At 36.4% G+C, this 17,851-nt stretch overlaps 1 protein-coding gene across 3 annotated transcripts in view; it reads left to right on the top strand.

Moving 5' to 3' along the window:
• Positions 1-17,851, top strand: part of LYRM4 (LYR motif containing 4) — a 135,939-nt gene that overhangs the window by 22,370 nt on the left and 95,718 nt on the right. For 2 of the 3 annotated variants that reach the window (XR_001516652.2, XM_015587309.2), the window contains exon 2: positions 12,991-13,111. The exons of the other annotated variant lie outside the window; for it this stretch is intronic. Coding sequence is in view for 1 of the 2 variants with exons in the window: in XM_015587309.2 (XP_015442795.1) it covers positions 12,991-13,111 (121 nt within the window). In the remaining variant the exon portion in view is untranslated. The remainder of the gene's footprint in view (positions 1-12,990; positions 13,112-17,851) is intronic. 3 annotated transcript variants of the gene reach the window in all.

A 17,851-nucleotide genomic window follows, 5' to 3' on the forward strand; every position in this document is an offset into this window, starting at 1 on the left:
CGCCTGAATAGTGTCCCATATTCTCCTTAAATTATTTTTATATTTTATTCTGATTGAGTGTCCTGATTGGCTGTCCTGTACTCTAGGGCATTTGATCCTTTTCTTTATTCACTTTGTTTATTCCATTTAATATACTTCTCATCTCAGATAATGTGTTTTCCATTTCAGACTGATTCCCTGTTATAATTCCCATTTCCATTTCTATCTCTTTGTTGGAGTTCTCTACACTTCCCAAAAGTTCATTGAGCATCTTTATAACTAGTGTTTTGAACTCTGCATCTGTTAGATTACTTCACTCCATTATATCTAGATCTCTGTTCTGTTCTCTCATATGGTTTCTGCTTCTTTTTCTTCCCATTTTGGCTACCTTTCCTTGTCTGTTTCTATATATGAAGCAAAGCTCCTAAGTCTCCCGGTCTTATTATTGTGTATTTGTGAAGTAGGTGTCTAGTGGCACAGTCCTGAGAAGGGTTCAACTGATGCCACATTTAGCCCCTCCCCCTCTACCCCTCCGGGGCCACGTGTTAAGATTCAGCAAGCAATCCACAGATGCTGTGCTTATAGTTGCCTTAAAAGGCCACACCAGAAACCGAGGTCAGCTGCCTCCACCAGTGTGAGTCTCAGCAAGGCACACCTGACTCACTAAGGATACACCTGGATGTGACTTGGGTGAGGGCTGAGTTATGGGAGATGGGGTTTCAGGAAATCCTCTGAGTGGAGTGACCTCTGTTATCCAGTTTGATGACATCATGACTATGGCGGTGCTGTGTCTGCACACTGGGAAGTGGGGGGGCTCAACAGGGAACAATGGATACCTCCGGAACTTCTGTACCGAGTGATTCTCGCCTCAGCCCTTACTCCAACAATGTCTCCCTGTAAATCCCTGGTGCCCCCTGCGCGCAGCCTAATCAGCACTGGTGCTCAGAGCAAGCAGATCCATCGCCACGAAAATCTGCTTGTGTACACAGCCTCTTTAAGAGAAGTCTGATGCTGCTGCTGCCACTACCACAACCTCTGTCTCACTCAGCCGCTTGGAACTGGGCAGTCCTGCATCCTCATCCCATCCTACCTTCTGCTGTTGCAGGGTGCTTTCTTGGATTTCTCCCTAGTTATATGGCTTCTTCATCTCGATTCCAGGCACTTTTTCCTTGCTGCTGCTCATTGTTTCCATCACAACTTTGATTTGGTCACCAGAGGGATGAATAGAGCTTCTATCATATACGCCATTTTTTTTTCTCTATCCCATGGCCTTTACTTTGATAAATTGGTTTACACTTTGAAAAATCACGTTTTCAACAAAATGTCAGTGACTGAGGATAGATCCAAGCAATAATTAGAAGTTCAATTTTGATGAATTATAGGTTAAAGATCTTAAATGTTTTCAAGCACGAAAAAAGAAACTTAGAAATGCTCCTGAACTTTTCTCCAGAGCCTGAGGGGAGCATCTACTACAGGGTGCTTGTGCCTTTCTTTCTTTCCATTATTTTATTAGTTGGGTGGTTTTGTGTTTTTTTTTCACCTAATACTTTTTTTAAAAAAACCCATAGAACCTTACCGAAAATCTGCAGTTACATAAAATCGTTTTTTAGGGCTTGGTGTTTTGAATATACTTTCTCTTGTTTGTACGTAATTTTCATGTATATAATTTTAATAGATATTTACCATACTTTCTTTGACTGTTATTGCACATTTAGATTAGGACTTGAATCCCACGGAGGGGACTGGGTTGAGGATGAGCCTGAGTTCTAGAAGTGGGGCTTTTGGAAGATTGTGACCATGGAGAAAGAAATTCCTAGTGCACCTCCTTTGAGCCCTGGAAAGTTTTTTTTCTCTCTCTCTTTGCCGTTCTTTTACACTTACCTGTCAAAACTACAACTGTGGATTTACACAGACGTCTGTCTTTCTGTAACTACACCTAGAGAAAAATCACCCAGTTTGGCAAGTTGGTGTCACCATACTGGATTACCAACCTAACTGGCCCTTCTCATCGCTGGGGAAGTTCTGGAGTCTGCTCATGCTCTCAGTTTCTGAAATGGTTGTTTTAAAACCCTCTTCACAAACAGCCAGTCCTCTTTACTCTTTGTTTTTCTCATAATTGTGTTTCCTGATACAAACCCCAGAAGCCATAACATAAAAGAACAAATTCAGTTGCCTTAGCTAATTCCACTGATTTTATTTTTAATTGTTTGACACATTTTTAAATACCTTGCTTCCTGTATTCTCATCGGATGCTATTTTGCCATTCTAAAATGTTAAATGTTTTTAAATTATTAAACTCTGCTTTTATTTCATTACTAATAAGGCTATGTAAGGCACTAATTTTCATCTGAGTATGGCTTTGAATACATTCCACAGATTTTACGCGTTATCTTTTTCATTATTTTAAAAACATTTTCTTATGTAATGAACTTTTTTTTAGGCCAAATTATTATTTTAGTGTTTTTCCAAAAATTTAGGGGTTTTTTTCTCTATGCACTTACTACAGTATAGCCAATAAGTATATGCTCTTGTTGTTCTTGCCAGAGTTACTGAGGACATCCTAACTGCTAAATTCACTGGGTCTTTTTTCAGCCTTTGTATTATCCTTTCCAGGAATTGTGACAATCTTATCTATTCTCTGCTTATAAAGTTTGCCTTCTTATCTCCTGTCTTTCCTGCTTCTACTCTGACCCCTCTGCCATCTCTTAATTATTAGTATTATTTCTCCAGGGCTCTATCTAAGGCTAGCTTCTCTTTTCATTTTACTGCTTTCCTGGAACAACCTCATCTGTCTGCACAGTTTTGCCTCACTCTTCCTTGTCAATGATTTTTAAATTTATTGCCAGCCTGGGCTTTCTCACCTGGGATTCAAAACCACATTTCTGGTAGCCCACAGGACATATCTACTTTGTTGTCCTGTTGTTGCCTCAGAATAACCTGTCTAAAAATAAACTTTTAGAACCTATTGTTTCTATCTACTAAAAACTTTATCCGTCCTTCCTCTTTCCCATGGTACTGCTTTAATTTAATTCCCTATCACATATCTCACTTGGCTGTATGTACTTATCAAAGTACATTTCCTTTCCTAATCTCTACTCCCACAAATTGTACCTTTTCTGTTGCTGATGTTTATTGTGATATATTAGTAATTTTATTGTCACTAAGCACGTAAAAATTATTAAGAAGTAATAATTATAATATTTTAGAAAGGATAAATTCTAGTAATCAAAAGAATTATTGTTAACATGTTGTTATATGTCTTTGTAGTTTTTCTATACCTATATTTTCCATAATTGAGATTACCTTGAATATAAAGTTATATCCTTTATTTTAAAGAACTTTAGAGGTTATGGTTTGATTTATTTCAACATCTTTTACTAAAATAAATTCCAGAAAAATCAAAGACTTAAACATAAAAAGATAAAACAAAAGTTCTCAAGAATACATGGGTGAATATTTTTTTATGATTCACAGCACAGAAATCTTTTGTACATATGGTGTATAACCCAGAAGCCATAACAGAAAAATTGATACACTTGACTACATAAAAACTGAACATTTCTGCATTACAAAAATACACAAACATCATAAACAAAGCCAAATGACAAACCAGGCAAAATATTGCAACTCTTCAAAAAAGGCTAGCTTCTTAAACACCTTCTTTGATAGGTCTTACAAATCAATCAAAAGGACAAATCACTGGGTTAAGAAAAGGCAAAGGATACAAAAGGCTTTAAACTTGTGAAAAGGTGTCAGTAGCATTGATCATAAGAAAAATGTAATTAAAAGTAAAATGAGATGCTGTTTTTCACCTGTTAGATTAGCAAAGATCAGAAAGTTTGATGACACATGTTGACCAAGGTGTTGAGAAACAGACATACTTATACATAGCTGGAGGATGCATGGATTGGTACCTCTACAGAGAATTTTGGCAACATTATATCAAACTATAAATATACATATCCTTTGCCCTACCAATTCCATTTCTAAGAATCGATTCCACAAAACACATGCGTGTGATGCTACAGTAAACAAGGATATCGATTACAGCATTATTTGTAATAGCAAGATTGGGAACAACCTACGTATTTGTTAACGAAGGACTGGCCAAACAACATAGTTCATCCATACAATGGAACACTATACAACCATTTATGCATCAATTCCTTTTGTATCACTATGAAATGATAACTAAGATTCATTTTAATTGAAAAGTTAAATGTACACTGTGTTTAGAATGCTACCTCTTGTGAAGTAAAAAATATACATACAGAGGCTTTAATATGAATCTAATTGTCTCGGAGACTACATTAGAAACTGCTAGCTCTGATTGTATCTAGAGAAGAACTAAAGGACAAGAGTGGGTTGTCTAAGGGACAGGAATGAGAGAGGTAGACGGATATTTCTCCTTATACCTCTTTATAACTTTGGCTTTTGTACTTGTGACTTTAAACTTTTTCAAACATCTATTTTAAAAGCTATGTAATATAATTGTGTAGCCACCTCTCTATTATTGAACAGTTAGGTTCTTTCTATTTGTAATGCTTACAAATAATTCTAAAATGAACATCTTTCTTTATATATTTCTGTATATATTTGAGGTTATATCTGTAGGGTCACCAAAAGTAGACTTGGTAGATAAAAGATTATGATCGTTATTATCTATTATTATGCTATTTTCCCAAAAGAAGTAACAGCTCATACTCCCACCAATAGGATGTTCGTGCCCCTTGCTTTAAAAAAAAAAAAATCTGCTAATTTAATGGACAGAAAATTATACATTGTTTAAATGTGCATTTATTTTATTATGACTGAGACGGAACATTCATATATCTAGATCCATCTCTCTAAATTTAGTCACTCTTTATGCTCACTTGTTGGCTCTTGTTTCATGCCACTAACACATTCATTTATTGACTGTGGTCCTAATGTCTTTTTGCTTGATTTATTTATGCTATTTATATGCTAAAGATATTACTCTTTTGCCATATTTGTTTCTAACTGGATTAAGGACAAGTAGGAGTTAGCCAGGAAATCAAGCTGCACAAGATACTCCGTGGAAGGAGAGGGAAGCCTAAAGCAGAGAGAACTGAGAAAACTACAAGTCTTCCCACGTGGCTGGATTTGATGGTTCGTGTTGGAAGCAGTGCTTGATGAAGTGGGATTGATAAATAGAAGTATACTGTCCATGTTAATGCATTTGACCCTTATCCTGAAAATAATGGAATACCATTGGGGAATTGTAAACAGAGAAATATATAATTGGTTTTGTTTACAGCTGCCTCCAAAACTGAGAAGCTTGGGTCTCCAAAGTGGATTTTCTGATAGTAACTTCACTTCCTCACTACATAACCCTTCTCATTGGTCGCTGTCCTCCTTTTTAAAACAAACTCGGTTATTTCACTTACTCTTACTGCTTATGTCAATAGCTTTTTCCTTCATAAAACTCTCAGCCACTTTTCTTAAGACACGCTTGGCTCTGGAACTATTTGTAGAAACACTTGAAGCAGTGCTGAGAGATAAAATGATCTTTTAAGTCTTTGTGATGCCAGAGACAATTTTTTTTAATGCCTTTTCAAATGAATAACAACTTGGCTTATACCAAGTACTTATCAAAGACTGGATAGAGTTTATCAGCCTCTGGAGGAGACATAGCTTGAAGTTGAAAATCACAGACTGTAGTCAGCTGAGTTTTAAACCTAGCTCTGCCACTTATTGGATGTGAGGTCTTGGCTTAAATATTTTAAATATCTTTGGGTCATAGTTTCTGAGGATTAAATGATATAATGTATATCTAGTACTTAGCACAATACCCTCTGCATGCTACCTGTGCTATAAATCATAGATATTATTTTGTTATCCCTTTGGACCCTGAAAAAAGCACTACAAGTGACTAGAAAACAACCTTTTGTGGATTTTGAAAATAGAAATCCAAGGATACACCTATCTATATTCCATTCAATATCTGCTTCAAGTTCTTTCTTTATCTTAAAGTGTTTTTTCTCTGACCTTGGAGTTCAGGGCTTTATAAGTAAGTATCTTGGCATTATCCTCTGGTTGTTGAATCTCAGCGAGTTCTCAATTTCTTATAATCACTTCTGGGACATTGTCTTCCATTATAACTTTAATTACCTACTCAGTTCAGTTTGTTCACGTCTGTTATTCATAGGTTATATACCTTTGCTTGTTCTGAAGGTTAGTTAATTTTGTTAACATTTTTCTCATCAACTCATTTAATTTTTCTGTTTTAGATTTCATTTTATAGTTTGTCCTCTACTCTGGTTTATATAAGAGTTAATTTTAACTTGTTTCAACTATGTGTATAATTATTCTCTAGCATTGCAGTTTGTTTTATGGGATTTTTTTCCCTCTTGCTTTTCTTAAGTGGGCAAATGTAATATAATTTGTATGCTATTTATGTTTTAATTTTCTTTAACAGGTAACTTATTGAGGAATAATTTAGATACACTAAAATGCATCCGGTTTACGTATACAGTTTAATATTTTGACAAAGATATAGGCCTGTGAAAAACACCCCAATCGAGACAAGAACTGTTACATTACCCCAAAAAAGTCTCCTTAGCCCCATTGTATTTACTTCAAATGGCTTCTGTTTCCTCTTTCATCTCTTTATACATAGATTTCAGCCCCCACCTCTCTCTGCAGCCAATAACCTTGTTGATCTCCACTGTATTCCTAGCACCTCGCATAGTGTTTACATAATAGACATTCAATACATATTTCTTCAATGAATTCTCATGGCAGATTTTGTAATCATTATCTTTCAGAGGTTATTTCAGTTTTTGTGCTGCAAACCCTTTTCATTTCTTTTTCAGTTATCTATCGTTGTGTTCTTATTGATTATTGGTATTTTTCTTGATGGTCTTTTTTATATTGTCTATGACATTTTGATAGGTTAATTTATCCAGTTAATATTTATTGAGCACCATCTCTGAGCCAGGCAGGCACACATAAATAAAATGATATTATTTTTATTAAAAATTATGATAATTTAAGTTACCTAAAATTGGTGGCCTGTGTATGCACTGAGTGGTAAACAAGAAAGATAAAAGTTCCTACTGTGTGGGATTTGCATTCTAGGAGGAACTCAAATTCATAAGGAAGATTTCTTCTGTTCCTCACTCTGTTATCTACCTAGAGTAATAATGACTTTCAAATTGTCCTTGAGCTTTCTCTCTGTTCATGTTACTATCCATTTTATTATACTCTGCACACATAAACACACATAATCCGAAGGCTGTTGCATGAGAGTTAAGAGCATGAACCAAGATTTGGACTGAGAATTTGAGAAGTGAAAGATGATTCAGAATGGATATAGAAGGTTGAATCGGTACGATCTTATAATTGATTGAATATAAGTAATTAAGGGAAAAGAAGGAATTTAGGATGAATTTTCATATGTCTGACTGGACAGTTGGCCATATAAAGATGCTCCTACGTAGGAAGGGAATACTGGCCATTGGGAGCAAAGGGAAAGGAAGGTGGTAACTTGAGTTTTGAAAGTGTTCAGTGGGAGAAACTGTAGTGGGTATGGTGGGTACCTTTTGTTGGCAAGTCCAAAAGCAATTGGGTTCTATGAATGTAGAACTCAGAGGCGTAGGCTAGAGAAAGATTGGGTAGCCAGTGCTGTATAATATATGATAGTTGAAACCTTGGGCACAGGTCCAATTGCTGGAGGAGATTTTATTAAAAGAGATACATTATGGATCTCTAGAGAATACAACATATAATAGGCAGCAGAATAAGATTAGCCACAAAGACGACTAGGTAAAAATAAGCTAGTAGATTTAAAGAACAAGAGAAGAAACCAACTCGCTATGGAAATCTCCATTCATGAAGCAAATGTAGATACCTCAGTAAAAGACTGCAAACACTGTCATCTATCTCATTATAAAAATTATTTACTTTAAAAGATTTCATTAAAAATCACGGTAATTTAAATTACTTTAAATTGGTGGCCTGACTATGCACTGAGTGCCTTTTAGATATTAAGGCTTGATGAATCTTGCGAGTCAACCTCAGGTTGGTGGAGGAAAGTTGACCTCAAGAAGAGGGTGGGCAACAGCGTTGTGGGAGACATACACATGGTTTTCTTAGGTAGCACAGCCTCATTGATGTGTAAGGCTAAACGGATGATCTGGAAGCAGCAGGAGAATCCATATTGGCACTACTGTCTCAGCCCTGTAGAATCTGGAGGCATGGCAGAATTCAGCAGCAGCTTCTTCGTGGCTGTGAAGGAATCACTGTCTCCAGACATATGGTGCATGTGAGTTAAGGCAAGTAGATGGAGGACAATTGCCTTTCAAGCAATTGAGGGAGGTTGCCCCAAACAGGCCAATAAAAAAGATTGAGTGGTTTTGTTACTGGGATGCTTCACTTGGGATTGGGGAAAAGAGAAAAAGGCACAGATGTTTTTACAGGAAGAATAAGCAGAAAAACCAGCATTGGGGTAGTGGCGAAGGATGACAGAAATGAGGGATAATACATCAGCTGGTTTCCAGATCACACCTTTTAGATACTAAAGCTAATGTGAGCCTCCAAGTGCTGGGGAAGCTGTGGCTATTATAGCCTGCATGCGACTGGCTGACAGTGGTTCTAGGAGAAAGCAAAGTAGGACTAGGACCTCAGATACTACAGAGCTTTCATTACCACCTGCTGTATTGCTTTGCTGCTGAAAATTGGAATGGTGAAAGAATCTCATGAAGGAGTTTGATCCTTGCAAGGGTGATAGGATAGCCAGTAGAATAACCTGTGGACACCTGGAGGTCTGATAGCAGAATGAAGGGCAAAGGTTGTGGTGGAGGAGAAAAACAAAGTGGAATCTCCTGCACAAGGAAACACTAAAACTCTGCAGTGCTCAGGAAGATGAAGAGCAGTGATTTTGTGAGCAGCACAGCTTTACTGAGTCTGTGAATGCCGTCTGCTTGCTCATAGTTTGTAGCTGTTGCTGTTCTGTTGCTCTTAATATGTTAATTTTTCATGCCTTAACTTCAAACAGCATCTGACTCACATTAGGATCATTCTAATGTAAGGCATTGTGTAGCAGCTGGCTGCCAGTTTCATTGCAGCATCTGCACATTTTTCTTTGAAATGTTCTTTCTCAGTAATACAGTCAAGAAGCTGATAGCCAGAATATGTTCAAAGATAGATGATTTACCTTAGTAGCAGTGAAAAAAAATGCAAATGATAAAAATCAGGGCAGGGGCAAGATTGAAATAATCGGTTGATGGCCCTCTCCTACAAAATGCGAAAATTCAGCCAGGTTTGTGACTACTGCCTTCACAAAATTATGATATATTTAGTTGTATGATTTGAAATAAATCATACAACTAAAAAATTATTTATGCAGTAGTAGTTTTATCCTTATGAACCAATGAAATCTCTGTTCTAAGGGCAAAGGAAAACACCTTGTGTTTTAGATGGTGGAAGAGAAGAAAGAATGAGAAAGAGAAGAGGGAACCATTACATCATTCATGTCAAAGGGGCATACAAAATTTGAACACCTTTGGATACCTTTAGACATGTTTAATTTGAAAATCTAGAATTTAATTCCTTGAGATATGGACTTTGGAGATTTGGAGAGAACAAGAATACACAACAGAATATTTAGAACGTTGGACCTTGAGTTCAGTTGATATAAATTGTTGAGTATCTTAAGCTATTTTTTTATTCATATCTCAATGTAGTTTAAATTTGTATTTCTTTTATGAATGAAGCTGACTATATTTTCATCTTTATATACTATTTGTATATTATTTTCTGGGGATTGTCAGTTCATATAGCCTTTGCTTTTCTCTTGGGTTATTGGTATTTTTCTTTTAATTTCTTGTGGCTCTCTAAATGTTAGAAGAATTATACATTTGTGATACGATTTTCAAAAATATATTTTCCCAGTTTATGTGTTTATTGGTTGCTTATAAAGTGGGTGTTTTTTGTTCAATTACAGTTGACATTTAATATTATATTCATTTCAGATGTACAGCATAGTGGTAGACATTTATATAACTTATAAAGTGATCCCCTTGATAAGTCTAGTACGTACCTAGCACCATACATAGTTATTAAAATATTATTGATTATATTCCCTATGCTGTACTTTACATCCCTGTGATCATTTTATAACTGCTAATTTGTACTTCTTAATCCCTTCACCTTTTTCACCCAGTCCCCCAACCTCCCTCCCATCTGGTAACCATCAAAATGCCCTTTGTATCTATGAGTTTGCTTCTGTTTTGTTCATTTATTTTGTTTTAGATTCCACATGTAAGTGAAAACATATGGTATTTCTCTTTCTCTGATTCATTTCACTTAGCATAATACCCTCTAGGTCCATCCATTTCTTGCAAATGGTAAGATTTCATTTTTTATGGCTAAGTAATGTTTCATCATATATATGTACCACGTCTTTTTCCATTCATCTATCAATGGATACTTAGGTTCTTTCCATATCATGGCTATTATAAATAATGCTGTAATTAACAGGGATATTTAAGTCTTTGCAAGTTAGTGTTTTGGTTTCTTCAGATAAATACCCAGAAGGAATTCCTGGGTCCTTTGTGTCTTCTTATAGCCTTGCTTTAAAGTCTGTTTTGTCAGATATTAGTATTGTTACCCCATCTTTTTTTTTTATTTCCATTTGCACGAAATATTTTTTTCCATCTCTTTATTTTCAGTCTGTGTGTGTCTTTCTATCTGAAGTAGGTGTTTTAAAGGCGACATACGTATGGGTCTTGTTTTCTTCTCCATTCAGCCACCATATGTCTTTTGATTAGAGTATTTAATCCATTTACATTTAAAGTAATTACTGATAGGTATGTAGTTATTGCCATTTTGTTATTCACATATGTATTTTTTCATCTTAAAGAAATCCCTTTAACATTTCTTGCAGTACTGGTTTGGTGGTGGTGAACTCTATCTTAAGGTATTTTCTGATTGAAACTTTCAAAGAATTTAGGTTTTTGTATTCTAAGTCATACTCTGTTTCTCCTAGCTATTCTAGGCTAGTCACTAGCTTTTAGAAAAATGAATTTAGTGATAACTACTATTGCCCATTTTATTTTTCCAAAAAATGCCTGTGCAGCATCCTGAATCAAGAATTTAAATGTGGATGATCCCTTGGGGTTAATTTCTATTATAAAATCAATTCCACATGTTAAACAAAATATTAGATTTAAATTATGTTGTCCCCTTTCTGCTCCCATCACTACCAAAAAAGAAACTGTTTAGGTGGAGTGTGGGAATGTGAGAAAGAACAGTGATATTGTGTCATATAGATAACCATTATGCTTTGCAAGAAAGTACACCAGAAATTGCTTTTAGCTTGCCTATTTAAATCTTATTAAAGTAGTAGTTATATATGAAGAAAATTTATATTTATTATAGTCTATTAGTAAAATCCTCCATATGCCTTTATAAGTGAATGAGCCCCGGTTGCTATAAAGCATCTCCTCTTGAAAGCATTCCATTTCCAGTCATTGCTGCCCTAAAATTGATACCGAGCACCTAGAAGCTCCTCTACAAATATTTAATTTGGTTCACATATGATTAAGATGAAAGTCTCGGCAGTGGCTTATATCCCAAAAATACAAGTTCCTAAACTGTCTTCCTTTCTCCTTTATGATTCTTAATATTATAAGATTTCATTTTACTCTTGCTTTTAAAACAAAATTAGCCCTCTCTAAAATAAGGTTTCCCAGTAAATTGTATCCATCTCCCAATACCCACCCAACCCCCAGCTTCCAAGGAGGTTATATTCCCCTTCTCTCATTTCTTTGCCTCTATTTCCATTCTTCTATTTCTAAGTGTTACTAATAGTTTTACATGGATTTTTTAGCTGATGTTCAAAATTAAGAGCAGAGCAATCTAAGATGATACAAAGACTAGAGAAAAAAGTGTCTGATATGTCTGACTTGGGCTACTTCTCCTTAGTGCCTTATTTTCAATCTGGTGCAGACAGGGTGGGCCTGGAGGTCAAGGCTATGACTGTCTGAGTGTGGGAGTATATTAAGTTAATGACTCGTGACTCATCTATTGTGGGTAATTATCCAGACCAGTCTACCCTCTATGTACACACTGTGTTGTGACAGTGACATGAGGAGAGGCGAATACTAATTGCATTAAGGAATAGCAAGATAAAGAAGAACGGCTTTCATTTATTGTCTTTCTTTATACCAGGTCCTGTGCTAAATTCTAGAAACACATTGTAAAACTTAACCCTCCCTGAGAGGCAACCCTGAGAGACAGGATTGTGCCTGTTCAACAGACAAGGAGACATGGGGTTATATTAAGAAGCTTGCCCAAGTTTATACAAACAGTAGGAGCTGAAGAAAGAATTCAAACCCAAGCCTGTCTGATTTGAAAGGCTTGTCCTTGAACTGCTGTCCTAAACTGCATATAAATTTATGTAGGGGCAGGACGGTGTTATGATTGTGCATGTTTGTGCATATGTATGTCCTTAAAGATGGAGAAAAGCGTAGTGGTGTAATCTCCATTCTGGACTGAAAAAGGATCCTGATGTGAATCCTTACATGTTACATTATACAAGAGGAAGAAACAGCCAAAATATGAGACAGGAATGGAAAGCTGACCCAAGTCCGGCCTAGATCACTGTCTTGGTGCATGCATATGTGGTACATCATTTCACCTCTTAATTCTTGCTTCGTTTCTGTACATTATAGGTTCAATTATCTATGTTAATGGAGAGAAGCCAGAGGTGAATAAATCTATAAAGAATCAGTTATCTAAGGAGCATTTCAGTAGCAGTTTACCATGTATATGTGACTTATCTGGGGTAGATTTATATCCCTAAATATGTTTGCTTAGTCATCCCAGAATAGTATTGGATAGGCCTGTCCAGAAGCAAAGATCAAAGTGGATTATCCATTGGAGAATATTAGACAGTTAATTCCTAAGGAAACGCTTTTAAACTCATTTAAAAACGTAGCTTCAGAGACACTGACACCTTTTCTTTTTTTCTCTGAATTCAATTAGAACTTATGCTATCAGGAGGATAAGAGATGCCTTCAGAGAAAATAAGAATGTAAAAGATCCTGTAGAAATTCAGACTCTAGTGAATAAAGCCAAAAGAGACCTGGGAATGATTCGTCGACAGGTAAGATGGTTCAGTGATACATTGTTTTTCATTAAGAGCTTGACGCTTTGACACATCTCCTTTGATCAGACATCACTGCTTTTGGTGTTTATTATTTACACCACAGGATTATGAAACTCATATAGATGACCTATCGTATTATTGAATTCAAGGAGAACATAAAGGAAAATACCAGCTTTCCATAATTTCCAGGGAATATTCTTTAAGAAGCTTAGTAAAGGTTGATGTTTTAAGTATGGGAAATGTCAAAAAAAATGTTTCTTTGTAAGATATTTACATTACACGTTTATACATGGACATATGTTAAAGAGTATAAATGTATTCTAGTTTTCCTAGTATTTTAAAATCATAATTTAAGATAAGGTTCTTTTCTTAAAGATATAGTCATTGGTGATTAACCTAATTTTGTTGCCAGATGCAAATGGTGTAAATAGCCACTTTGGGACTGATCCCATAAAGGACGCTGGAAGATATTTTTGTTGTCACCTTGTAGAAGTGCCAGAGATCACCTCGATTTGTGCCTGCCTATCTCTATCTCATGAGGTAGAGCGGAGCATCTGTGCACCTTGGTCTTCTGGGTACTGTAATATGTCCATCGTTCTACAAAATTAGTTAGAGAGCTAAAGGCTAAAGTAAAGTAGCCTGCTATTAATTGATTTTCTCACTCTCTAAAAACATTATACTTTTCACTATTTTTCTTTGATTTAGCAAGTCACATTATAAGTTCCATTTCTGCTTCTGTTCATTTTTCTCTCTTGTAGTAAATTTATTTCTAAAGTGCGAAGGGGAAGCCCCTTACCATTTTCCCTATTTCTGCTAGTGTTTTTGAAAGGACTTCTTTACCATCAGGATTGCCAGCTTTGCTGAATCATATCATATCATGATATATGACATATATTCTTCTTCATGCTTGACTCTAAACAGAATTAAAAAAAAAAACAATATTAAAAACTAGTTTTCATTTTATGTCAAAATTAAAGATTTTATTCTATTGCCTACATAATGAAACAATCTCTTCTAGAATAACATTTTATTGCACAGCAAAGGAAACCATCAAACCAACAAAACAAAACCAACAAAACAAAAGACAGCCTACTGAATGGATTAAGATATTTGCCAATGATACATCCAATAAGGGGTTAATATCCAAAATTTGTAAAGAACACCAAACAATCCAACTTAAAAATGGACAAAAGACCTGAATAGGCATTTCACCAGAGGACATACAGGTGGCCAGTGGACGTATGAAAAAGATACTCAAAGTCACTAATCAGAGAAATGCAAATTAAAACCACAATGAGATAACACCTCACACCTATCAGAATGGCTATCATTGATAAATCAAAGAACAAGTGTTGGAGAATATGTGGAGAAAAGGGAACGAACCCTCATGCATCGTGAGTGGGATTGCAAATTGGTACAGCCACTATGGAAAACAATTTGGAAGTTCCTCAAAAAATTAAAAATATAACTACTTTATGACCCAACAATTTCACTTCTGGGAATTTATCCAAAGAAAACCGAAACACTAAGCTGAGACGATGTATGCACCCCTGTGTTCACTGCAGCACTATTTACAATAGCCAAGATACAGAAGCAACCTAAATGCCCATCAATAGATGATTGGATAAAGAAGAGATGGAATACTACCCAGCCATAAAATATAAATGAAATCTTACCATTTGAAACATTATGGATGGACCTAGAGGGTATTAAGCTAAGTGAAATGAGTCAGAAAGATAAATACCATATGATTTCACTTATATGTGGAATCTAAGGAATGAAATGAATGCACAAAACAAAAACAGACATATAGATACAGAGAACAAACTGGTGATTGCCAGATGGGAGAGGGGGTTGGGGAGCTGGGCGAAAAAGGTAAAGGGATTAAGAAGTGCAAATTGATAGTTACAAAGTAGTCATGGGGTTGTAAAGTGCAGCATGGGGAATACAGTCATTATTATTGTAATAGCTCTGTATGGCGCCAGGTGAGTTTTAAAGTAATCGGGGGGGGCATCACTTCATAAATTACAGAAATGTCTAACCACTGTGCTGTACACCTAAAACTAATATAAAAAAATATCAAATGTCAACTCTAATCGAAAACTAAAAATTAAAAAATAGAATATTTCAGATTCTGATAACCCTCTGAGTTGTATAGTTATCTAGCAATAGAATAACTTTGCCACATTCAGACAAGCGTAGGAAGTGATCTTTAATTAAGGGCATGAAAAGGTAATAAGATAGTCAGAAAAAAACTAATCGGCACATTCGCATATACTTTGATAGTGGCAGATAAATGAGTTGCCATTTTGAAAACTGGAACGACATTTTCCAGGCATCAGTGTTTGAATTTTATGGGATCCTTTAGTACTGGAACTTGGAAAAACAAGCATCCTGAGTCCTTATTTTGCATAAACTCAGAAAGATTTAATTTTTTGGCATTTTCCCATATAAAAGTTGGCAAGCAGCTCCAAAACAGGCTGGTTTTATCTTTTAGTATAAAGTTGCTCAGAGTAGAAAATGCTTGGTAAAGAGTACCTGTCATTAAGCTATTCCACCATTTCTTATGTTGTATATTTGTCTGTGTCTTTGTTTGAAATGCTAAAACTACCCCCTCAAAAAAAAAAAAAAAAGACTAGACTGGCTGTCATCAGACTTCCCCAGTGAATCCACTTAAAGCAAACTCAAATCACTGGAGCCTCAACATGTGCCAAGGCCTGGGTACCCTCCACGGTGTGCCAGGGCAAGTGCCCAGGGCTTCCATATTAACTGGTAGAGCAGCAGGTGATTATGTTATCCCTAAAGACCCTGCTCAGAAAAACCCTCACAAATGAAAGCATTCTCATTCCATCAGAAAATTAGTTAGCCAGTTATACGTCAGCAACTGGGAAGTTTCTGTTCACTTCCCTTTTGGATCCAAGCATAACATTTACCATAGTTAGCTTATGAGATGAGTAGACTCCTAGCGCCACCTTACTCTAAGCTGGTATGAGCTGATGTTGGCCTGAAGGCCTAAAATAAAGTAGTGTCTATGTTTTCTTCACACTAGCCACTATAATACCTTTCTAATTTTCCTCTGTGATCCCCCCTCCCCCATGGTTTATTCTCTACTCATTGCCAGTGATCTTTTTTATAATGAAAATCAGAGCATTTTACATCCTTGTTCAAAACCCTTCAGGGGCTTTGTAGCAAGCACCCTGACATTGAAATCTGCAGTCTTTGTGAAGTCCTCTAAGGCCTTCCATTGCTCTTGTCTCCCTCATGTTACATCAGTTACCTTCTTCATGTCCCCAGAATATTCCCAGCTTGTTCCCATCTCAGAGCCTTTGCACCTTCTGCCTCTCCCCAGACCTTGCCATAGCTTGATTCTGCTTTTCATTCAGACTTTTATTTAGATTTCACCTATCACACTGACCACACTATCTTAAATAACCTCCTTCCTTCTGTCACGCTTTCCTCTTACTCTGCTTTAGTTTTCATTATAGCACTCATCAGTACCAAAAATAACATTACTTGTTGCCTTGTCTGTTTTCTCCTCTTCTGTGAGGACAGAGATGTCACCTCTCATGGTCACTGCTGCCTGATACACATGAGCATGGGCTCTGGGGCCAGCCTGCCTGTGTTCAAATCCTGACTCAATCTGCTAACTGACCTTGAAGCAGATACTTAATTGCTCAATACCTAATGTAAAATGCAAATGAAAACAGGCCCAACTTCATGGGTTATAGTGAGGATCAAATAAGTTAACATATATGAAACCCTTAGAAGGATGCTGGCACATAGTAAACACTTGCTATTATTATTATTCAGAGTATCTAGAAGAGCCTACCTAGAGTTGGCTCTTAAGAATTATTTGTGGACTAAATGAATATATGAAGAGTTTGGCCCTGAGATCATACAGCACAGTCAAGGAGTCTGTGCCACCAAAATCATAGTATCTTGCTGGCCGCCCAGAACCTCTCTTCAAAGAGAATGAATCATGAAAGGAAAATGGAAATCTAATGAGGATCTTAAGACGTTACCCTCATGAGCTATAATATCCTTTATTATTAAGTCCTTCTTTCACTTGACTACTTGAACCCAGAAACCATCCACCAGGATGCACATCGATCTTAGCATTACTTTTCCACAGCTACCTTTGCAGCTGCCAGAGATGTACATTCATAAGGCAATACTCAAACTAAAATCCTCCAGCTGACTTTCCCCTCTCAACACTGTCCCTACTTCTCTGCTTTCTAGCCAGTTTTTAAAGTGAGTCTTGCTTTCTACAGATAAATCTTCAGTCAGGTCTGATGCTCATGACACAACTGTAAGCATGGTAAGATTTTGCAGTTCTTAAGTCTCTGAGCAAAGATTTTCTTCTGTTTTTGAAGTAGAGAAACCTAGGTGCAAGAAAGCTGGATGCCTTGTCCACAGTCACATGACCAGATCTGAGCCCAGGTCATCTAATTCCATAGAGCAAACTCAGAAGTTTGAGGTCCTGAGTCAGAAGAAACTGAAGGATGAAAATATTCTTAAATCATCCCCTGGGTTTGTTCCCAAAATATTTAAGGACCACGTAAACCTAGCTCATCCTCTCTTCCGAGGTCACTTCTTCCTTTATATTCTTAATGCACAAAGTTAGTCTTCATTGTGGCAACCCTAAAGGATTCTAGATAGCATCAGCATTTATTAGCCTTTCATATCACTTCTAAGGATTACTCTGATTTCAAGAAGTGGCAGATTGTTTTTCCTCCA

This window comes from Pteropus alecto, unplaced genomic scaffold (assembly GCF_000325575.1).
Source record: "Pteropus alecto unplaced genomic scaffold, ASM32557v1 scaffold121, whole genome shotgun sequence".
NCBI classification, from domain to species: domain Eukaryota; kingdom Metazoa; phylum Chordata; class Mammalia; order Chiroptera; family Pteropodidae; genus Pteropus; species Pteropus alecto.